This window comes from Caretta caretta, chromosome 24 (genome assembly GCF_965140235.1).
Source record: "Caretta caretta isolate rCarCar2 chromosome 24, rCarCar1.hap1, whole genome shotgun sequence".
Classification (NCBI taxonomy): domain Eukaryota; kingdom Metazoa; phylum Chordata; order Testudines; family Cheloniidae; genus Caretta; species Caretta caretta.
The window spans coordinates 16,902,750-16,926,946 of NC_134229.1; the positions used below are offsets into that span (position 1 = coordinate 16,902,750).

General features: G+C 51.1%; 1 protein-coding gene and 1 long non-coding RNA gene across 2 annotated transcripts; one reads left to right on the top strand and one right to left on the bottom strand.

Annotated features, from left to right (window-relative positions):
• Positions 1-1,129: 1,129 nt before the first annotated feature.
• Positions 1,130-6,288, bottom strand: LOC142070032 (uncharacterized). Its single transcript, XR_012666002.1, has 2 exons — positions 6,151-6,288; positions 1,130-1,317 (listed from the first exon to the last, which is right to left on the bottom strand). It is a non-coding gene; the product is annotated as an uncharacterized LOC142070032 (long non-coding RNA).
• A 5,347-nt stretch (positions 6,289-11,635) lies between these two features.
• On the top strand, positions 11,636-13,347 carry LOC142069993 (uncharacterized protein C8orf90-like). The gene has a single exon (XM_075122869.1). It carries the CDS (start codon positions 12,169-12,171, stop codon positions 12,790-12,792), a length of 624 nt encoding a protein of 207 aa, XP_074978970.1. The 5' UTR covers positions 11,636-12,168; the 3' UTR covers positions 12,793-13,347.
• The last annotated feature ends 10,850 nt before the right edge of the window (positions 13,348-24,197 follow it).

The following is a 24,197-nucleotide window of genomic DNA, read 5'->3' on the forward strand; positions in this document are numbered from 1 at the left end:
AATGGGGAGAGGCCAATGCTCCAGGTCAGCCTGAATGACAGGGCGAGCAGGCTAATCAGGGAGTCAGAAGGCCAGGGAGGTCCCGTCCTCGTCCTCCGTGTGAGCTGGATTTGCCTGGGTCAGACAGAGTGGGGCCGAGCTAAGGAGAAAGCAGGGGCCCAAGCTAAGCTGGGGAGCAGAGCTGGGCCAGATCCAGAGGGACCTGAAAAGCAGCCCAGAGAGAGCAGACCCTGTCCTGGGAGCAGAGCTGCAGCAACCAGAGCCAGAGGGGCCAAAGAAGCAGCCCAGGGAGCTGGAGACAGCAGCAGCAGTGCAGAGGCCGAGCGGTGCAGCTGGGGCTGGAGCCGTCCGGAGCTGGGTGCGGTGAGCAGCGGGGGAGAGCGAGGGGGACCCTGGGCAGCGGGCCCAGCACAGGGAGACGCCTCAGCCAAGAGGCTCTGCAGGCCAGGCTTGGATCGTAACCCCGCCAGGGCGGGGGCGACACTGGGCAGAAGGGTCCTACCACTTAGAGCCTGAGAGCGTGTGGCCACCACCAGAGCAAGTGTCCAACCCACAGCATCCCTGCTGCACAGCCAGGGCCTGAGAAGAAGGCCTGGGACTTACGAGGAACAGACTGTGAACTGCCCGGACGTTCCAGAGACACTGTTTGTGATGTTCCCTGCCACAGAGCGGGGTGATGTGTTTCCTTTAACCTTTCTCATTCTTCCTTACTCTTTTTAAAATTAATTGTTGATTAAATAACTTGTATTTGCTTTAAGTTGTATGTAATGGTCAGTGGGTCAGAGAAGTGCCCAGTGCAGAGAGAGTACCCCGGAGTGGGGACACCCTAGCCCCTGTCCTAGGTGACCAGAGCAGGGTTGGGGGTCGAGCCCCCCAGGAATCCTGGGCCCAGCCTTGTTGGGGTTACAAGGACTCTGCCAGACAGGAGAGTGGAAGGGGAGTCCACAAGGGCAGGGAGGCCACTGGGTAAAGGAAGTGGGAGTGAAGACTCGGATCCTTTCGCTAGCCCACTTCACCGGGGTCGTGCAGAAGCCAGGAAAGTTCCCCACAAGAGCGGGACTATTTTCCCGCTTACACAAGCATGCTCAGACTTTATGTACAGCAAAGACATCAGTGGAGTATGCTTCCATTGGTTGTACTCAGCTACTGGTTTACTGGCTGACAATAGTGTAGCAAGAGAAGGCTGAGAGTTATCCAAGTCTTCCCGTGCGAAGTAATGCTCCCCTGAACTTCTCTCCCGCAGCCATGGCTCTCAGGTCGTCCTCCTCAGAGATGTCCGCCATTCTTGGCCCCCGCTAGCAAATCGCAAATGGTTTTCTGGAGGAAAGGAATGGCAAGACTGGATTAGACCCAAGAGCCACTTCCTCCAGTATCCCATCTCCGGCACTGGCCAGCACCCACTGCTTCCAAGGAAGGTGTAAGAACCCCAATGTGGGAGAATCTGCCCCCATGAAAGTCTCATCCTTATCCCTAAGCAGGAGGTTTCATAACCCTTCCAAAATTAGGATAATGCAACATAAACCTGATTTGAATGGAAGAAGAGCCTGCACACAGGGGTTTTCATGGTTGAACTAACTCAGATTAAACTCCCACAAAATTGGTCAAATAATGTTTCTTTCTTGTGTAGACAAGGCCTGAGAATCTGGGCCTGTGTTTTCTCTCTCTCCTTCCACAACCGGGACCCAATCCAAGCACAACAAAGAGCTACTACTGAGGCCCCTCTTTGCCTCTCTGGACACCCCACCTTTCACCTGTCGCCGGCGGCATTGCTATGTTAGCACAGCTATTTCATGCAAGAGCTCTTCTGAAAACACAGCCACACCTGACAGCCCGTTCCCCCTGTCTGCCCTTGTTCACCTCTGGCAGGCACCGATCTCATGCTGATAAGAGCCATGGGTTCTGCTTCCTCCTCTTAATGACTGACTGTTCCCATTCTTAAAACCCCATGAACTGTCCAGTGGACAAACAATAGGAGCCTGTTTAGAGTCTGACCGGGCATCACCTCAGAACAAGAGCTTTAGCCGTTTGCTGTTCAGAGACGGTGATATAACAAGGACAGTCCATGTCAGCAGCCAGAAAGGACATTTCTTCGCATGGGTCACTCACTCTAAAATACCTTGCTGTAGGAAGTTCTCAGGATCACTCCTGCTGATTCCCCACTGCTCATGGAGACTTCTTTCCAGATTCTAGCAGGCTGTGCAGCTCCGGGTACTCTAGCGCTTAAAGTACACGACTGAACCCCAAGTCCCAGCCTTTTCAGTCCTTACCTGGTTATTCCCTGTGGATCTGTGTGGCATAGAGCTGGGTGATATCACCAAGTAGCCCAGGGAAAGCATGTAGGAATTCCCATACCGGATCATTTTTAAAGGTCTCATGAAACAACTGAGCCTGGAATGATTTGGGCTAAATTGTTCTTTAGTCCTCAAAGAGCAGAGTCACTTTGTGACGTTGCTTAGAACCAGCCATAACTGACTAAAGCAGTTTTGTGTGTGGACGGAAAGTGTTTTTCAAACGCTACTGAAGAGGGTTAAATGTGATCGTGTAGAGCAGGAGTCGATCTGGAGAGACACCAAAAGTAGTTCAGGAGGCAGCTCACCTGAGAGAACCTCATTGTTTCATTCGTATTTAACATCTGTATAGTCATCGGTTGATGCCTTGTGTGTGCTAGGGCCCTGTTTTGCCGGGCGCTGTACAAATACAGTGGGGGACAGTCCCTGCCCTTAGAGAGACTTGGGCCTTGTTGTGCAGGGTGTTGCCCAGATACACAGGGAGACACAGTTCCTGCCCCAGCTGAGATCAGGGCCCTGTAGTGCCTGGCACTGCCCAGATACAGCGAGAGACAGTCCCTGCCCTTGCTGAGATTTGGGCCTTGTTGTGCCGGGCATTGTACAAACATAAATGAACAGAGAGTCACAAAGAGTTTACAGATAAATAAACAAGACACACAAAAGTTGTATTTCCAGTTCTGGGAGGGAAGTTGTGTCTCCTCATTAGAGTCAGGGAGGCGGGGGTCTGAGAGTCAGGACTCCTGGGTCCTATCCGCAACTCTGGGAGGGGATTTAGGTCTGCAGGGTTAGAGCAGAGGAAGTGGATAGAAAGGATTTGGTTCCCATCACTGCCATTGCCTTACAAGTCAACTTCCCACCGCACACAGGCATATCAAATCAAATATCACGTCTCTGAAAGCTTATCTTGATGAGGATAAAAGATCAGGGATGCTGGAACAATTTGTATAGTGGGGGTGCTGACAGCCATTGAACCAAACTGTAACCCTGTTTATGATGGAAAGCACTTCAAGCCAGAGGGTGCAGCAGCCCCCCCAGCACTCCTAGTTCCAGCACCTGTGTAAAAGGTTGGGGTTTTAGATAGCAAGTTGTAAATAACACACACAAACTCTAGCTTAGCACTGTTAATAACTCTAGAAAGTGCTAAGGTGGCCAAATAAAGTGCAAATTGCCGGTCTACTCTGGAGCTTGTGAACACATTTGTTAGAATGCGCTAGCTAATCGGACTTCTTGGAAATTTTTCATCAAAATGATTTTTCAGTGACAAATGGTGTTTCAGTTGAAATCAAAATATCTAGAAAAACATCCTCATTTTGATAAAATTTCCTTTTTGGAAACCAAAAGAAAGCGAAGCATTTCAACATTTTCAGAACGGAATATTTTGATTTTTTATTTAAAAATGAAATTAATTATTTTTCATATAAAAATGTTAATGTTTTAAAAGGTCAAAGTTGAAACAAAACATTTCAAATGACCTAAAGCACACACAAAAAAAAATTCAGAATTTTCTTTCATGGGAAATATTGAATGTTTTTATTTGTGTTTCGGTTCAGACTAGAATTCTTTTTCATAATCACAGTATTTCCTGAGAAATGAAATATTTGGTTCCTGCCCAGCTCAACTAGCTAATATGTTCTAAAATAATTCCACAATATATCTTGATCCATACCGTCCTAATGAAGGCAAGTGAGTGTCGACAGGATTTCTAAACATCTCACAAGCTACTGAGGAAATATATAAACTCCCCTCTGCATCCCAGGACCAAGGCAGAGCTCCGAGAGATTCAAATTTTCATAGCAATTGGCGCTAACATTTTAAACCCAAGTTTGCTAAAATAAACCCCAATTCTGTGGATTTGATCAGGGCTTCTCAATCTTTTTCATGGAATGGGCCACAGTTTAAGAGAGACTGTCTCATAGACACCTCTCTGACCATTGGCCATTTCCAGGTGAAAACTCCTCCCCTCCCATCTCCACTTTCATTCCTATTCACTTGACTCCTGACTTCTCATTCCCCATCACCCAGCCACCACCGTCCCCACTCTTCAAGCCTCTGTCTACCCTCCTGTTTCTCCTTGCCCGGCCCCACCAGCTCCCACCTCCCTTCACATTCCCCCTCACCGGACCTTGTCTCCCCTCCCGTTCCCTCTTGCCTGACCCCACCGGCCCTCTGGTTGCCCCTTGACTGCCTCCCATCTCCCCACCTGGTCTCTAATACCCAACCCTGTCTCCCTTCCCATCCCCGTCTGCCCTCCTGTTTCATAGAATCATAGAATCATAGAATATAAGGGTTGGAAGGGACCCCAGAAGGTCATCTAGTCCAACCCCCTGCTCAAAGCAGGACCAATTCCCAGTTAAATCATCCCAGCCAGGGCTTTGTCAAGCCTGACCTTAAAAACCTCTAAGGAAGGAGATTCTACCACCTCCCTAGGTAACGCATTCCAGTGTTTCACTACCCTCTTAGTGAAAAAGTTTTTCCTAATATCCAATCTAAACCTCCCCCACTGTAACTTGAGACCATTACTCCTCGTTCTGTCATCTGATACCATTGAGAACAGTCTAGAGCCATCCTCTTTGGAACCCCCTTTCAGGTAGTTGAAAACAGCTATCAAATCCCCCCTCATTCTTCTCTTCTGCAGGCTAAACAATCCCAGCTCCCTCAGCCTCTCCTCATAACTCATATGTTCCAGACCCCTAATCATTTTTGTTGCCCTTCGCTGGACTCTCTCCAATTTATCCACATCCTTCTTGAAGTGTGGGGCCCAAAACTGGACACAGTACTCCAGATGAGGCCTCACCAATGTCGAATAGAGGGGAACGATCACGTCCCTCGATCTGCTCGCTATGCCCCTACTTATACATCCCAAAATGCCATTGGCCTTCTTGGCAACAAGGGCACACTGCTGACTCATATCCAGCTTCTCGTCCACTGTCACCCCTAGGTCCTTTTCCGCAGAACTGCTGCCTAGACATTCGGTCCCTAGTCTGTAGCTGTGCATTGGGTTCTTCCGTCCTAAGTGCAGGACCCTGCACTTATCCTTATTGAACCTCATCAGATTTCTTTTGGCCCAATCCTCCAATTTGTCTAGGTCCTTCTGTATCCTATCCCTCCCCTCCAGCGTATCTACCACTCCTCCCAGTTTAGTATCATCCGCAAATTTGCTGAGAGTGCAATCCACACCATCCTCCAGATCATTTATGAAGATATTGAACAAAACCGGCCCCAGGACCGACCCTTGGGGCACACCACTTGATACCGGCTGCCAACTAGACATGGAGCCATTGATCACTACCCGTTGAGCCCGACAATCTAGCCAGCTTTCTACCCACCTTGTAGTGCATTCATCCAGCCCATACTTCCTTAACTTGCTGACAAGAATACTGTGGGAGACCGTGTCAAAAGCTTTGCTAAAGTCAAGAAACAATACATCCACTGCTTTCCCTTCATCCACAGAACCAGTAATCTCATCATAGAAGGCGATTAGATTAGTCAGGCATGACCTTCCCTTGGTGAATCCATGCTGGCTGTTCCTGATCACTTTCCTCTCATGTAAGTGCTTCAGGATTTCCCAGTTTCCCAGTGCCTTGCCCTCCCCACTCTCCCATTCATGGCTTCCTAATGTCACTGTGGCAACTACAGAAACTGCTTCCTGAAAAAATACTTTTCAGAAAACATTCCATGTGTTTCTAGCTCCTATTACCATGATTTAGCTGCTAGAAATAGGACGGGTCAGCAACATGTAACCAGCCAGCTCCCTATAGACCATCAAGGGCTCCATAGAGCCCCAGTGAACGGGACCTATTCCCAGTACTGATCCAGCCTCCGATGTACTGAGGCAGGGTTGAGGGGTATGGTACTTTCTTACCTGCGTGTTGGTGAGATGTGAGATGTGGCCTCTAAGAGTTAATCTCTGTCCAGGGTCAGGTCCCTGACACAGTCCCTGAAGTCTACACAGACTGACTCTGCACGGGGCAGGAAGCTCTTCTTTTGTGGGTTTCTTAAAGGGAAGGAAGGGGCGTTTGCGACTGAAAGGTGCAGAAGGGTTTGGTTTTGATGGTCTCTACTGAGTGTTACAGACAGGCAGATGTCCTGCGATTGTGGACTTCTAAAGATTCCTTCAAACTCACATTTCCTCTGTTGTGTGGAATGCTGAGCCCTAGTGCCCTGCTCTAACCACTAAACACCGTATCCCTCCCAGGGTCAGGGAGAGAACCCAGGAGTCCTGTCTCCCAGGCCCCCCTGCTCTAACCCACTAGACCTCACTTCCCTCCCAGCAGGGGAATGCGCAGAAATTTAACTTTGATCGCTTTTTTGAGGGGGGCACATTCTGTGCCCCCCCCCACACCTGCCCAGGTCCCGGGAGGAGCTCACTCTTCCCTCCTCCCCACTGCAGCCCCAGGGCTGGACAAGTTCTGTGCCCCTGACGATTATTGGGGAGGGGGAGTGCCCCTGCTTGCCCCTCTATGTGCGCTTCCTGCCTCCCACAGTTGGAAGTAGAATCTAGGAGTTACTGCTTTAACCTACTAGATTCTACACCCTGCGCAGCACTGAGAATAGGACCCAGGCGTCCTGACTCCCAGCCCTGCATTTCTCACCAGACTGAAGACTGTATATCTTTTTAAAAGATAATTTCTGATTGGTCTATAACTTATGGGCTTGATGCAGAAATGATGGGTGAGACTGGCCTGTTATGCCCGAGGCCAGACTAGATGATCCTAATAGTCCTTTCTGTCCTTAAAAGCTATGAATCTATTAACCACTAGGCCCCTCCTTCCCACCACCACTGGGAATAGAACGCAGGTGTTTTGGTTTCCAGTCTCACTGCTGTAAGTCACTAGATTCCATTCATTAGTCCAAGAAACTCTTGCGGCTTGATACAGAAGATACAGAACTGGATTTGGATAGACATGACTAGTTCTAATTAGACTGGTTTGAGAGTAGCAACCGTGTTAGTCTGTATCCGCAAAAAGAAAAGGAGTACTTGTGGCACCTTAGAAGCTGTTGCCGGCACCCAGGGCCAGAGGCGAGCAACAGCAGGGGTTCGTTGCCCGGTGTGCATCACCCAATAAACACAATGGGGTGGAGAAGCAGAAAAGTTTATTTGCAGCTGCAAAGAAGGTACATGGAAAATAGAATCTCAAATCCTGCACACAGAGCAGGAAGTTACACAGGCTTTTATACATCCTTTCTTCAGCATACTTATCCAATAGAAAGCTGCCCTAAGGATCCATATAGCCAGCCAGTCCAGTTACCAGCTAGTTCCCTTGTTCTCTGTACCATCTGTTAAACCATACATAAAGCTGCTTTATTCACCATTGTTCTTCCATATCTGCCCTGTTTGGCCTTGCTTAGTTTCAGGCAGTCTGACTCTGCAACATATTGTTGCAGATCCTCAGCATAACTGCTGTGAGTGCCTCCAGGCGGGGGGGCCAAGGACACTCGGGCCTAGTACGCAGAGCTGCTGCGAGTGCCTCCAGGCGGGGGGGTGGGGGGGCCAAGGACACTTGGGCCTAGTGCGAGGGGGCTTCATCGACACTCGTGGTCTTCCATCCCCTCGAGTTACCTAGTGGCCATGCCCAGTGTCCCCAACAGGACTAACAAATTTATTTGAGCATAAGCTTTCGTGAGCTATAGCTCCTTTCATCGGATGCATTCAGTGGAAAATACAGCGGGGAGATTTATATACACAGAGAACATGAAACAATGGGTGTTACCATACACACTGTAACGAGAGTGATCAAATAAGCTGAGCTATTATGAGCTACTTTTACGTAGAGATTGTCCAGTTTGGCCAATGTACAAGGCAGAGGGGCATTGCTGGCACATGATGGCATAGATCACATTGGTAGACACGTAGGTGAACGAGCCTCTGATAGTGTGGCTGATGTGATTAGGCCCAATAATGGTGTCCCCTGAATAGATATGTGGACACAGTTGGCAACAGGCTTTGTTGCAAGGGTAGGTTCCTGGGTTAGTGTTTCTGTTGTGTGGTGTGTGGTTGCTGGTGAGTATGTGCTTCAGGTTGGGGGGCTGTCTGTAAGCGAGGACTGGCCTGTCTCCCAAGATTTGTGAGAGTGATGGGTCGTCCTTCAGGATAGGTTGTAGATCCTTGATGATGCGCTGGAGAGGTTTTAGTTGGGGGCTGAAGGTGATGGCTCATGGCGTTATGTTATTTTCTTTGTTGGGCCTGTCCTGTAGTAGGTAACTTCTGGGAACTCTTCTGGCTCTGTCAATCTGTTTCTTCACTTCAGCAGGTGGGTATTGTAGTTGTAAGAACGCTTGATAGAGATCTTGTAGGTGTTTGTCTCTGTCTGAGGGGTTGGAACAAATGCGGTTGTATCATAGAGCTTGGCTGTAGACAATGGATCGTGTGGTGTGGTCTGGATGAAAGTTGGAGGCATGTAGGTAAGTATAGCGGTCAGTAGGTTTCCGGTATAGGGTGGTGTTTATGTGACCATCATTTATTAGCACCATAGTGTCCAGGAAGTGGATCTCTTGTGTGGACTGGTCCAGGCTGAAGTTGATGGTGGGATGGAAATTGTTGAAATCATGGTAGAATTCCTCAAGGGCTTCTTTTCCATGGGTCCAAATGATGAATATGTCATCAATGTAGCACAACTAGAGTAGGGGCATTAGGGGACGAGAGCTGAGGCAGCGTTGTTCTAAGTCAGCCATAAAAATGTTGGCATACTGTGGGGCCATGCGGGTACCCATTGCAGTGCCGCTGATTTGAACCCTAATTAGACTGTTGCACAAATCATTACAAATCATACGCAGGATCCATAGGGTCAGCAGAGAAACATTCCCTATGAAGCTCTCTTGCTTAAAGGGAGATCTATTGAGAAAGAGTGCTGTGATGAAAAGGGGCCACTCCTGGGTAAAGCTGGCCTTCAATGGGTGAAGGAACGGGAAAGAACATCCTGTACCAGGGAGAGGAATTCTGAGATAGACTGGAAAGGGAAACCTCTGCAGCAGTTGGCTCAGTAGCAGATATATAGGCCAAGGCCTGTTCCACCCAATTCAGGACATTTTAACCCCTGAGAAGCCTAAGGGAACTGGTAAGCCAGTAGTATGAAGATAGACAAAAGGATGGATGTGTGTCAACTGTGGACAGCAAGACCATTTAGTACAAGACTGTGAGAACTCACCTCAGCCCAATTTAGCGCAACAATGGCAAAGCTGCCTGCTGGAGGATTTGTGTGACGGGCACAGCCAGCAAAGCAGTCATGTAGAGGCACAGAGTACAATCTGGATCTCATGAGGACAATCCTGGAGAAGACTCAGCATACTAAAAGAGTTTCAGACAGCAAGACCATAGCCTGGAAGGACAAATGTGCAAGATTCTGTTCCTGTTGATTGGAAAGTTTTGCAGTGACAAGATAGGCATATAGGACACTTGATTCACTTTCTGGAGTCTGGCCCTTGGCCCAGTCAGGGTGAGGAGGAGAAGGAGAAATATAAGCCCTGTCTATACTTAACGAGACTGGCCAAAGCTTTTTGTGTTCAGTGGGGTTTTGTACAGAAAGATTCAGAAAAGAGTAGATTTGGGATAGCTAGTGATTCCCTACACTCATTGAGACAGCATTAGAAGGAATCCCTGGGAAGATATGCACCACATGGGAATAGAAAGAACACTAGAGTTGCTAGAGGTCAGTTTTATTTGCCTTAAATGACCCGAGCCGTAGAAAGGAAATGTCTGCAATCAGAACTCAATCCTCAGTCAGCGGAATTTGACCCAAACAAGAGGAGTCAACTTCATGAATCATAGAATCATAGAATCATAGAATATAAGGATTGGAAGGGACCCCAGAAGGTCATCTAGTCCAACCCCCTGCTCGAAGCAGGACCAATTCCCAGTTAAATCATCCCAGCCAGGGCTTTGTCAAGCCTGACCTTAAAAACCTCTAAGGAAGGAGATTCTACCACCTCCCTAGGTAACGCATTCCAGTGTTTCACCACCCTCTTAGTGAAAAAGTTTTTCCTAATATCCAATCTAAACCTCCCCCACTGCAGCTTGAGACCATTACTCCTCGTTCTGTCATCTGATACCATTGAGAACAGTCTAGAGCCATCCTCTTTGGAACCCCCTTTCAGGTAGTTGAAAGCAGCTATCAAATCCCCCCTCATTCTTCTCTTCTGCAGGCTAAACAATCCCAGCTCCCTCAGCCTCTCCTCATAACTCATGTGTTCCAGACCCCTAATCATTTTTGTTGCCCTTCGCTGGACTCTCTCCAATTTATCCACATCCTTCTTGAAGTGTGGGGCCCAAAACTGGACACAGTACTCCAGATGAGGCCTCACCAATGTCGAATAGAGGGGAACGATCATGTCCCTCGATCTGCTCGCTATGCCCCTACTTATACATCCCAAAATGCCATTGGCCTTCTTGGCAACAAGGGCACACTGCTGACTCATATCCAGCTTCTCGTCCACTGTCACCCCTAGGTCCTTTTCCGCAGAACTGCTGCCTAGCCATTCGGTCCCTAGTCTGTAGCTGTGCATTGAAGATCAACTGGAAGGCACACAAACCAGGGAAATTTCCCACCACAACATCTGTAGAGAGTACTGCAGAGGTATCTATTGGATCTCACAGAACATGGCAAGTTAGAAGCCAATTAGTCCAATTTGGCGACCATCTCCCTCACTCTGTTATTAATCCAAGGGCTGGAATATAAGGAGCCCTAGACTTTGGTTTGCTGACAAGGCAAGTGTTTGGGAAAGAATCAAGTTGCTGCTGTTCTTTCCAAGTGGTGAAGGTGACACATGCCACGTGTTATGAAGACTGAGACCTCATCTCAGAAAGAAGATCAGAGAGCACTATGTTTGCTATGTGTGTGCTAACGTGTAAAGGCTATGTTGAAAGCTTGTTTTTAAATATATGCAACAGCACCAAAGTGGGAAGGCTGTATAAGGGCTAGATTTAATACCAAATAGCTTGTGTTTAAAAAATTATTCAGAAGAATTCCAGATACTATTTGCAGGGTGTTTGCATGTGTTCAGTGTTAGTTTATAAGACATTGCACTGGACTCTCTCTCTCTCTCTCTCTCTAGCTGCTTGGGAACTGTTAACACCTATGTTCAAGGTTTTACATACAAGAGCCCTGAGGTTTAACTCTGTGCAAAAGCTTGTGCTTCAACAACGGGCTCAGCTGAGGAAGTGCAAGAAAGAGGGGTGTGTAACCAAGTTACACATCCTAGTGGGGCAGCAACCCTTATCCTGTTATGTGTTGTCTTCAGATACCACCTCCCCTCTCCTTTCTCCTGTGTGATGTCACCCCAGAGCCCCTGTCGTTTCCCAGGCGATTGTAGTAAACAAGTCCCTGGAGGTTCTGCTATGCCATGTGAGTAATGGCTTCCTCAGCCCCAGGCCAATTCAGTTACTCACCTCAGAGCCAAGGTACTGAATGGAAAATACAGGGGATGGTGGGAGGGACCCAGTTGTTTCTGGAGCTGACTAAGAAGAGGGCATGGTAGAATAACATGCAGGCCAGAGGGCTCTTCCACTCTCAATGGAGGTGGATCATGCCCATGTTCAAGTCAGCCAAGACCTTCTCTGCCTCCCAACTCACCACTCCATCCTACATTCCTTCTGCTGTCTCTCTACCTCTCACCCCCATCACTGCCCCTCCACTCCCGTTGCTGTTCCCATGTTGGTCTCCCCTCCACACAACACTGCCTGTTCCCCGTTCCCCTCCCTGGGACTCTCACCTTGTTGTTTTGGGCAGGCAATGGAGGGAACCCAGCTGCTCCGTCCTCAGCCATCACCTCCAAGCCCAAAGGAGGAAGAGTAGGGAGCGTCCAGCAAGAATTCCTGCTCCCCCCACCACGCATTTTCAACCAGACAGCTCTGCCAAGCAACAACCTAGGGCTCATCTACAGCCTGATGGATGCCACTGTGTCCTCGCCCTCAGTGCTGGTCCAGACCCTGCCGGGGTCCTTCCCAGACATCTATGATGGAGACACCAAGAAGTGGGAGGAGCATTTCCACAGCATCCAGAGGGCCTACAAGGAATTTGGCAAGGATGATGACTTGGCCATCCGGGTGCTGACTGAGGACTTCACCCTGCCATTCCCATTTACCTGGCCGGCTGAAGGTGAGGCATCCCTGCAGCCATCCTATGACCCCACCGACTGCTCCAGCTTCGACTTCTTCCTGCACCCAGGCAAACCCGTGCCTCGGATCCTGCAGCCGCTGCATGCCACCACCCAGGCCTTCTTCAAGAAGAGACGCCTGGAGCAGCTGGCCCTCAGCTATGCCAGCCAGGGTTCCCAGGGGCCACCGGCACAAGGAGCCACTCCCCCGATGCAGACAGACGTTGTGATGATCACCAGCCTGCCGCATGTGAGCACCTCCACCATTCCTGGAGAACCCACCTTCCTTCTAAAGGATGTCAAAGGCCTGAGGAACATCCAGCCTGCCCCTGTGGCAGTCTCCAATCCTGCCCCACCACAGCTAGGAAATCCTGGGTTCCTTACCCCAACCATTTCCCATTTAAACCTTCAGTAATGCTCCAGATGTGTCTGAACCCAAACGTGGCCCATCTGAATACTCCAGATGTTTATGAAACCTCGACAAACCCCATGTGAACACTCAGTAATGCTCCAGATGTTTATGAACTCCAGCACTGACCATAACACACCCTGATGTTCCAGATGTTTTTGAAGCCCAGTTCTGCTCACCTGTCCACTCAGGTAAATCTACATTGCAAAAAACCAACCCCATGGCAGCGAATCACAGAGCCAAGGTCAACTGGTTTGGGCTCATGGGGCTCATGCTGCTGGGCTTAAAATAGCAGTGTAGACGTTGGCACCCAGGATGGAGCCCAGGCTCTGAGACCCTCTCCCCTTGCTGGGTTTCCAGCCTGGCATGGAACGTCTACACTGCTATTTTTAGCCTTGTAGTGTGAGCTCCGCAAGCCCGAGTCAGTTGACACAAGCTTCGAGAGTCGCTGCTGCAACGTAGACATATCCTCAGTGATGATCCGGATGTTTGTTGTCTAGCTAGGATCTGTATGTTACAGCCTGGGTTGAAAGTTTAATAAAAATCGGCCTATCTGCTGAAGAGGGACCCTACCAGCCTACCCTGTATATGGAGAGAGCATCCCGGGGCGAAGATTAGTAAAATCGAATCAACTTGGACTCATCTTTGATCTTAGAATGAGCTCATCGGACAGAAACATAGATCCTCTTCCACACCACAGCCAGGTCTCTCGCCATGGGAAGTGAGAGACGAGTTGTGGGAGGCTCAGTCCCGTTACCAGCAGGACAGGTGTCAACACAAGTCAGCTGTCCTTTTCACTATCACCTTCAGCACCATGGTCAGGGATTAAAATAGGCCCAGGACACTGAAGCTGCAGCATCCAGATGAAGGCTGGTCAAAAACTTGCCATCAAAAACGGTATGTCCCAAAACCGAAATATTTCCATTCTCACATGCCACCAGGGTGCCTCATGGGAGCTGTAGTTTGGGTGACTCGTGCTTTTGGGCTAGGCCCTGGTCAGGCTCCCATGATACACCATAGTCATACAACTGCCATAATGCATGGCCTCCCCTTGCTAAGCGAGCAGCTGGCAGTCCCTCGTGGGCGATGTCCAGATGGGGAGCCTGGTCCCCAGAGCAGAGTATGAGGCACCATTTCAGAATGGAAATCCTGCAATTTTTTTTCCCCAAAAACTGCAAATTTAATCCCATTTTCCAGCTCTAATCCAGACCTCTTCCTACTCTCCAACTGGCAGGTCCCGCCCCTCTCTCTCCCCTGCAAATCCATATCATAGGTGTGTGTGTGGGGAGCTGAGCTCTCAGTCATAGGGTGGGTGAGGATGAATGCACCAAACAATTCCTAAATTCTGCTCCCCCAGCACTGGCAAACCCCACTGTGACACTTCCCGGGGATACCCAGGGCTGGGAGACACCCTGCCACCCTCTGCTCTTGCCGTGTGGGAGCCACCTGTGCTAGCCATGGGTCAGCTCCCCAACTCCACCAGCCACAGGTGACACAAGCAGTCAATCCTCAGTCTGTGCAGACCCCACTGTCCCTCTGCAGGTTAGCGAGAGGTGCACTCCAGCTCCCAAGCCTGCCAAGCATCTTCAGCATGGACCCCCTGATGCACTGGACACTCACTGTGTTTTCTCCCAAGGAACAGCACCCCGCAGCTTGCCAGTTATACCTCAGATCACCGCTCTCCTTAAACACAGCCCTTAGAGCTGCTTAGGGGGAAAGCAAGCAAACATTTATTTAACAAAGAGTAGATTTCAAATAATACCAAGTAGGAGTAACTGGAAACAAAAAGTTACATGTAAAATAAAATCACAGCACATATCGGAGGGCCTAGGCAATTAACCAAATACTAAGGGTTGCTCCCCCAAAGATCCTCACAGCGATTTACAGCCTGCTTGGCTGTGACCTTCTGTTCATAGGCAAACACACAGCTTGCTTCCTAGGAGAAGGATCCGGCCTGTCTCTTTGCAACCCCAGATATCTCAAAACAGTCCTTTGATCTTTGTTCATAAACTGTGCGCTCCTTCTTGTAGATTTCACGGTCTCTTGTCGATGCCACAATCTTGATTAGCTGGTGGCTGTATATGAAAATAAACTTACATTCTGAGATGCACAGTGCATCTGAGATGCACAATGATCAGACAGAGAGATAAGCACCTGCTGCCCCCTGCCTGAACAAAGCCTGTCTGAGGCATGTCACCACCTGGTGACCTGCCTTTGACTTCAAAAGCTTGAAGACATAATTTCCAGTATAAATACATCACTCCTTAAATATGATCCTACATACATTACACAAAGATGATGATCACTACTGGCTCTCAGCAGACACCTTATGACATCCTTCGGTGAATTCTTCTGCATATACTTGACCCAGGGGATTCGTGTAAAACTCCCCCATCACCCCCGTGCCTTGTGCCAGTTGGCACAAGGAGGTTTCTGTGTCACCTGTCACACAAGACTTTGGGAAGTCCTGGGACAAATCTCATTCAGTGGGACCTGCGTTCTGTGACCCTAGTGCCCCCGTGACCCCCCACCAACATGCCTCTGCTTCTCCCTCAGCAGCCGCCTCTCGCTGAGCTATCCCAATGAATCCCTTCCCGTTCCTTTCTACAACCCTTAGTCACCAGTGTCGGGATTACAATGACGCCAGTGGCTCCATGGAGCCAGGCCCATGCTGAGAAGGGGCCCTGGCCTGCTCTGCTTTCACTGCGCCCCAAGACTCTGCCAGTCCGCTGGCTCCCCCCTGCCCAGCCAAGGGCTCCTCTCCGCCCCCTGGCCCCACCCTCCTGCTCCTCTCTGCCGCTGGCTGGACCCTTGTGCACCTCCGGCTCCAGGTATGGCCTGTCTCCCCAGAGATGAGCTGCCTGGGACTGGTGCAGAAGCCTGGCCAGTCTCAGCCAGGTGTGTGTGGGGGGGAGTGACAGTGTGGGGGGCTTGCCTGGGCCCCTCCAGGCACGTGGGTCCTGAGGGAGCCCAGGCGGAGCAGGCCCTGGCCTGGCTGATCGCGGCACTCCCGAGGGGCTGGAGCGATTTCCCGTCCCGGGACCAGCCCTGGCTGCGCTGCCGGCTCACCCCGGCAGACACAGTCGCCTCCCAGCAGGGCCGGTGAGTGCGGCCGGGAGGCAGGGGTGGGGAGTGGGTTTCTGGGGGGTGCTGGGCTGTGAGGGGACGGGGAAGATCTGTGTGCGTTGGGGCACTAGTGAATGGAGGTACTGTGGGGGGTGCTGGGCAGCTGCGGTGGGCAGGGCTGTCCTTAGCATACGCAGCTGCGTAGGGCACCCGGAAATTTGGGCAACCACCGGGACAGCCGGTAAGAGCGGGTCGGCTCCCGCATACCCAGCACGCGCTGCAGTCTCCTTAGGCAGGGCCCGTATTCACAGAGCCGAATGCACTGGGGGGGTACGCGGGTCTCTGTGGGGAACTGTGACTCTCCAGCACCGTGAGGCGGGGCGGGCGGCTCGGTATCCTTTGGTGCCTCGTCCCTCCCGCCCAGGCTGTGAGCCCGGGCTGCATACGAAGCTCAGTGTGTGTCAGCAATGGGTGGGGGGCTCTTCTGGGGGGTCCGTGGGCAGGGGTGGTGGCTGTGCCCCAATTCGGGCATGGGGGCACCAGTTTAATAATGCTGCGTAGGACCCCATAAATCCTAAGGACAGCCCTGGTGTTGGGGTTGTGGGCAGGGGGGCGCTGGGCAAGGGTGGTGTTGTGCAGGGGGCTGTGGATTTGTGGGGGGTGATGAGGGGAGGTGCTGGGCATAGCAAGTCTGGGGGGGCTCTGGCCATAGTGAATCGGGGGAGGGGGCATGTTCTGGTGTTGGCCGGGGGTGCTGTGTGCGACGGCATGGGCCCGCCCCCAAGGGGAAGGGGCAGGCTGGCAGCACAGGGCCAGGCGGGCCACTGTGCATCTGGCAACTCCCGGTTTGTAAATAGTGCCCCTGCCATGCCATGCGCCATTGCCTCTGGCCGGCCCCTCGCTCCGGGGACTGACGTCCCTCACCATGCTCCACTGCCTCCAGGGGGGCCCCCAAAACGCTAATCCAGCCCTGCGAGTCACGTGACTTCCCCCAATGCCCTGAGTGCCAGCCCCGGGCGGAGTGATGTCATCAAGGGCTGAGGGGCGGGGTCTTTTATCTCCATGGCGACGCTATGAAATCGTGGAACTTGCCTGTAGGTCGGGACGTCTCAGCCCCACCCACTGATGCCAGCGGAGAGTCCGGGCTGCGATTGCCACAGGTCAGTTGGGTGAAAACCATCCAAACGAGCCGCTTTGGAAAGTCCCGGCGGTGCCATATCCCCAGGCAGGCAGCACCTTGTAAGCCTTTCAGCCACATACCAAATAGTGACCCTGTAGGTCCCAGTAAGGACTGTTTCTTAAGGGGATTCCCCTTAACAATTCCCCAGTCTGTGTTTTAAAAGCTGCTAGGTCTATGGGATTGAATGGCACATGGGTGAAAACTTGCAAAGTGGTAGCCTGACGTCCGTCTGCCCCTGGGCAAGCCACAACAGTCTCGGTAAGCAAAGGATAGAGTCCCATCGAGGGGGCAATCTCTGTAACCCGAGGCATCCTACCCTTATAAGGTGGAGGTGTGGGGGCCGAAGGGGACACCGGCTCTGCCATTACAGTGGGGGTGGGGGTCTGGGGACTAACATTAGCTATGACCGAACCACTCTGAGTCAAATTACAGCTCTGCAGAATTACAGCTCTGTGCTATTTCTTAAAGCCATAAACACATGTGCATACAAATGTTCATTCCATTTACCCATTCACTGACAAAACAAAACTAATTGGAGGATTGTGTTGTAATTAGTTGACCCTCCTGGTGGCCACCACTCCTGGTCCTCTAGTTGATATTGAGGCCAGTCAACTGTACAGAATCATTTTAATTGGCTCTTAGTCATTGGATCCACACCAAATACCTTCCAGTTTGCTAGAATGCACTCTAGGGGCGTACACCGTGCCCTAACCCCCGAGCTCTGACCCTGTCCCATACCTACAGGGTAACTCTGGGCGTCCCCAGGTTCCAACAGTGCATACAATCCGGATTTCAAAAGGTTCCTACCTTATCCAAGGGACCGGTTCCTCACCGTCGCCTGCAGCTGCTCCTCCCCCATGTCTAAGGGACCGGTTCTTCACCGTCGTCCACCACAACTGCTTTTCCACTATATGAGTGCGTTGCACCGTTGTGCCCTCCGGGGTCGATCAAATCGCGTCTCCACCGAGGCCCCCGATGAACTCATCGGTGCGCGCTGGGCGTCGGTTCTCGCCGCAATCCTCGACCTCCAGGAGGGTTCCAGGCAAGGCTAAATAGCAGCCTCGTCGCCCACCCAGGGACGCCAAAAGCGGGACTGTGATAGTTCCCCAGCCTCCCAGCGGCGTTGTGGGGATAAAGGCAATAACCGCGTGTGAAGGGCGGAGACGCCACGGTGAGGGGCCCCACATCGGTTATAATGAACTAATCACCTTCTGCTGCCTTAATGCAATAAACGTCCCAGTTTGCTGAAAGGGCCAGAGCCAAACGTCCCAGTTTGCTGAAAGGGCCAGAGCCTCCCTGGTGTCGATCAGGAGTAACTGGAGTACACCGAAAGCGGTTGCAGTGACTTTACACTAGAGGAGGGTTTGGCCCCATGAGGAATTTGCTCCATCCCTTGGGTGTGAGGCAAAGCCCAATGAGGGCAGGGGGATAAATCCCATTGGCTCTGGCAGGCACTGGATCAGTCCCGCAATGTGCTTGTCTCCTGTACACTGGCAGAGGTTGTCCTGTGAGTCTGACACTGAGACGGGCCCCAGGAGAGCCAACGTGCCAGGTCTCCGAGGAGAGAGTGACTCAAAACCAGACTCACTCTGGATTAGGGTTTGCCGATGAAGCAAGGGAACTGTGCCCCGCAGGCTCAGCGGGGCTCTGGGAAGGAAAGGGAGACACTGACGGTAGAAAGAACAAGGAGTCCTTGTGACACCTTAGAGACTAACACATTTATTTCCGCATAAGCTTTCATGGGCTAAAACCCACTTCATCGGATGCCTGGAGTGGAAAATACAGTAGGGAGATCTATATATGCAGAGAACATGAAAAGATGGGGGTTGCCATACCAACTGTAACGAGACAAATCAATTAAGGTTGGCTATTATCAGCAGGAGAAAAAAAACTTTTGTAGTGATCATCAGGATGGCCCATTTCAAACAGTTGACAAAAAGGTGTGAGTAGCAGAAGAGTGTTAAACAAATGGTAGGTTTGTGTTGCATTCACGCAGTTGCCGGGTCTCCTGCCTAAGCCCGAAGCAGGGTGTGTGTCACTTCTGCCCCCGCATGGCTGCCAGGAGAAGGGGGTTTCACTATTGCACAGTAATAGTGGGCAGTGTCCTCGGCTTTCAGGTCGGACAGATACAGCTCACTCTGGGAATCGTCCCTGCAGATGATGAATCGGCCTTTCACTGAATCAAGGGAGCGTATATCACTCCCACCGGGGTTTATCTGAGCGACCCATTCTAGTCCCTTGCCAGGAGCCTGTCGGACCCAGCCCATCCAGGAGCTGCTGAAGGTGAACCCGGAGGCTTTGCAGGAGAGGTGGAGAGAGTCTCTGGCTTTTTCACACACCCCTCTGGACTCCACCAGCTGGACCTGGGACCGGACACCTGAGAATAAAGACAGCCCATTAATATCAGTAGAGAAATAGCGATAACACAATATTCTTCTAACTCTGCCAGTTATTTGGAGGAAGGAACGCACCTTCTAAAGCTGCTACAGCAAAAATTAAAAGGACCAAAAATCTCATTTTCCCTGCTGCTGGAGGGGAAAGTTCTCAGGGGACTGGCTGGTAACTGCACTGGAAGTGGGGTCTGCGGACTGTGTCTCCGGGTGCAGCCTGGGCACAGAGAGGCACAGATTTAAACAGGAAACTTGTCTCTCTCATTTGCATGCCCCCACCTTATAAGAGACACACACTCCTCCTGCCAGTGATCTGATTGACTCGCCCTAGTCTAAGGAGCCTGTTGTCCCCTTACTACCCTTCAGTGGGGGTGTTTTGGTTGGGTAGCTCCCAGCACCAAAAGAATGGGGAGAGGCCAGTGCACCAGGTCAGCCTCAGCCTCTGAGCCTGATTGACAGGGCGGGCTAATCAGGGAGTCAGGAGGGTGGCGTGGGGTGGGCCAGATCCAGAGGGGCCGAAAAGCAGCCCAGGAAGCAGGTCAGAGCTGGGAGCAGAGTCACAGCCCTGGTCTACACTAGGACTTTAGGTCGAATTTAGCAGCGTTAAATCGATGTAAACCTGCACCCCTCCACACAATGAAGCCCTTTATTTCGACTTAAAGGGCTCTTAAAATCAATTTCCGTACTCCACCCCTGACAAGTGGATTAGCGCTTAAATTGGCCTTGTCAGGTTGAATTTGGGGTACTGTGGACACAATTCAATGGTATTGGCCTCCGGGAGCTATCCCAGAGTGCTCCATTGTGACCGCTCTGGACAGCACTCTCAACTCAGATGCACTGGCCAGGTACACAGGAAAAGAACTGCGAACTTTTGAATCTCCTTTCCTGTTTGGCCAGCGTGGCAAGCTGCAGGTGACCATGCAGAGCTCATCAGCACAGGTGACCATGATGGAGTCCCAGAATCGCAAAAGAGCTCCAGCATGGACCGAACGGGAGGTACGGGATCTGATCGCTGTATGGGGAGAGGAATCCGTGCTATCAGAACTCCGTTCCAGTTTTCGAAATGCCAAAACCTTTGTCAAAATCTCCCAGGGCATGAAGGACAGAGGCCATAACAGGGATCTGAAGCAGTGCCGCGTGAAACTTAAGGAGTTGAGGCAAGCCTACCAGAAAACCAGAGGGGAAAACGGCCGCTCCGGGTCAGAGCCCCAAACATGCCGCTTCTATGATGAGCTGCATGCCATTTTAGGGGGTTCAGCCACCATTACCCCAGCCGTGTTGTTTGACTCCTTCAATGGAGATGGAGGCAACACGAAAGCAGGTTTTGTGGACAAAGAAGATGATGATGAGGAGGAGGAGGAGGAGGAGGTTGTAGATAGCTCACAGCAAGCAAGCAGAGAAACCGGTTTTCCCGACAGCCAGGAACTGTTTCTCACCCTGGACCTGGAGCCAGTACCCCCCGAACCCACCCAAGGCTGCCTCCTGGACCTGGCAGGCGGAGAAGGGACCTCCGGTGAGTGTACCTTTTAAAATACTATACATGGTTTAAAAGCAAGCATGTGAAAGGATTAATTTGCCCTGGCATTCACGGCTCTCCTGGATGTACTCCCAAAGCCTTTGCAAAAGGTTTCTGGGGAGGGGAGGGCAGCCTTATTGCGTCCTTCATGGTAGGACACTTTACCACTCCAGGCCAGTAACACGTACTCGGGAATCATTGTACAATAAAGCATTGCAGTGTATGTTTGCTGGCGTTCAAACAACATCCGTTCTTTATCTCTCTGTGTTATCCTCAGGAGAGTGAGATATCATTCATTGTCTCCTGGTTGAAATAGGGTGCTTTTCTTCAGGGGACATTCAGAGGAGCCCGTTCCTACTGAGCTGTTTGCCTGCGGCTGAACAGAAATGTTCCCCGCTGTTAGCCACAGGGAGGGGGGAGGGTTGAGGGGGTAGCCACGCGGTGGGGGGAGGCAAAATGCAACCTTGTAATGAAAGCACATGTGCTATGTATGTAATGTTAACAGCAAGGTTTACCCTGAAAGAGTGTAGCCACTGTTTTATAAAATGTGTCTTTTTAAATACTGCTGTCCCTTTTTTTTTCTCCACCAGCTGCATGTGTTTCAATGATCACAGGATCTTCTCCTTCCCAGAGGCTAGTGAAGATTAGAAAGAAAAAAAAACGCACTCGTGATGAAATGTTCTCTGAGCTCATGCTGTCCTCCCACACTGACAGAGCACAGACGAATGCGTGGAGGCAGACAATGTCAGAGTGCAGGAAAGCACAAAATGACCGGAAGGAGAGGTGGCGGGCTGAAGAGAGTAAGTGGCGGGCTGAAGACAGGGCTGAAGCTCAAATATGGTGGCAGCATGATGAGAGGAGGCAGGATTCAATGCTGAGGCTGCTGGAGGACCAAACCAGTATGCTCCAGCGTATGGTGGAGCTGCAGGAAAGGCAGCAGGAGCACAGACAGCCACTACAGCCCCTGTGTAACCAACCGCCCTCCTCCCCAAGTTCCATAGCCTCCTCACCCAGACGCCCAAGAACGCGGTGGGGGGACCACCGGCCAACCAGCCACTCCGCCACAGAGGATTTCCCAAAAAAAGAAGGCTAGCATTCAATAAATTTTAAAGCTGTAAACTTTTAAAGTGCTGTGTGGCATTTTCCTTCCCTCCTCCACCACCCCTCCTGGGCTACCTTGGTAGTCATCCCCCTATTTGTGTGATGAATGAATAAAGAATGCATGAATGTGAAGCAACAATGACTTTATTGCCTCTGCAAGCAATGATTAAAGGGAGGGGGGGGTGAGCTTGCAGGGAAGTTGAGTGAACCAATGGGCGGGGGGTTTCATCAAGGAGAAACAAAGAGAACTTTCACACCGTAGCCTGGCCAGTCATGAAACTGGTTTTCTAAGCTTCTCTGTCGCGTACTGCGCCCTCCTGTGCTCTTCTAACCGCCCTGGTGCCTGGCTGCGCATAACCAGCAGCCAGGCGATTTGTCTCGACCTCCCACCCTGCCATAAATGTCTCCCCCTTACTCTCACAGATATTGTGGAGCGCACAGCAAGCAGTAATAACCTTGGGAATATTGGTTTCGCTGAGGTCTAAGCGAGTCAGTAAACTGCGCCAGCGCGCCTTTAAACGTCCAAATGCACACTCTACCACCATTCTGCACTTGCTCAGCCTGTAGTTGAACAGCTCCTGACTACTGTCCAGGCTGCCTGTGTACGGCTTCATGAGCCATGGCATTCAGGGGAGGCTGGGTCCCCAAGGATACATATAGGCATTTCAACGTCCCCAACAGTTATTTTCTGATCTGGGAATAAAGTCCCTTCCTGCAGCTTTTGAAACAGACCAGAGTTCCTGAAGATGCGAGCATCATGTACCTTTCCCGGCCATCCCACGTTGATGTTGGTGAAACGTCCCTTGTGATCCACCAGAGCTTGCAGCACTATCGAAAAGTACCCCTTGCGGTTTATGTACTCGGTGGCTTGGTGCTCCAGTGCCAAGATAGGGATATGGGTTCCGTCTATGGCCCCACCACAGTTAGGGAATCCCATTGCAGCAAAGCCATCCACTATGACCTGCACATTTCCCAGGGTCACTACCCTTGATATCAGCAGATCTTTGATTGCGTGGGCTACTTGCATCACAGCAGCCCCAACAGTAGATTTGCCCACTCCAAATTGATTCCCAATTGACCGGTAGCTGTCTGGCGTTGCAAGCTTCCACAGGGCTATCGCCACTCGCTTCTCAACTGTGAGGGCTGCTCTCATCTTGGTATTCATGCGCTTCAGAGCAGGGGAAAGCAAGTCACAAAGTTCCATGAAAGTGCCCTTACGCATGCGAAAGTTTCGCAGCCACTGGGAATCGTCCCAGACCTGCAACACTATGCGGTCCCACCAGTCTGTGCTTGTTTCCCAGAATCGGCATTCCACGGCATGAACCTGCCCCATTAGCACCATGATGCATGCATTGGCAGGGCCCATGCTTTGAGAGAAATCTGTGTCCATGTCCTGCTCACTCACGTGACCGCGCTGATGTCACCTCCTCGCCCGGTATCGCTCTGCCAGGTTTTGGTGCTGCATATACTGCTGGATAATGTGTGTGGTGTTTAATGTGCTCCTAATTGCCAAAGTGAGCTGAGCGGCCTCCATGCTTGCCTTGGTATGGCATCCGCACAGAAAAAAGGCGCGGAACGATTGTCTGCCGTTGCTCTGACGGAGGGAGGGGCGACTGACGACACTGCTTACAGGGTTGGCTTCAGGGAGCTAAAATCAACAAAGGGGGTGGCTTTACATCAAGGAGTATTTCAGGCAGGACTTCACGGAGGGTTCCAATAAGAAATGGTGCACCTAAGTTATTGTTCTTATTGGAACAAGGAGGTTAGCCTGGCCTCTGATTGATACATGGCTAGATTTACCTCGCTGCACCTTCTCTGTGAGTGACTGCAGTGTGACCTAGAGGAACGAGTCCCCTAGACGGGGGAGGGGGGGAAGCAAATGAGTACAAAACAAATCTGGTCTATTTCTTGTTTTGATCCACTCCATCTATCTTTTACATCTTTGGCCTGCAGCAGACGGTGCAGAAGGACTGCAAGCCATCCACATCTCATGGCTGCCCGGCAGAAGATGATGCAGTAGGACTGCTAGCAATCTGTATCGCCTGCCTGCTCACCATAAGACAGTTCAATAGGACTGACTGCAGGACTAAAGAGAATGACCTGGTCAAGTCACTCCAAATTTAGTCCCTGCGCCCATGTCTGCCCAGGCGCTTCTGGC

Excerpts from the sequence above, each read along its gene's own strand:
- LOC142069993 (XM_075122869.1), top strand. The coding sequence starts at position 12,169 with ATGGATGCCACTGTGTCCTCGCCCTCAGTGCTGGTCCAGACCCTGCCG.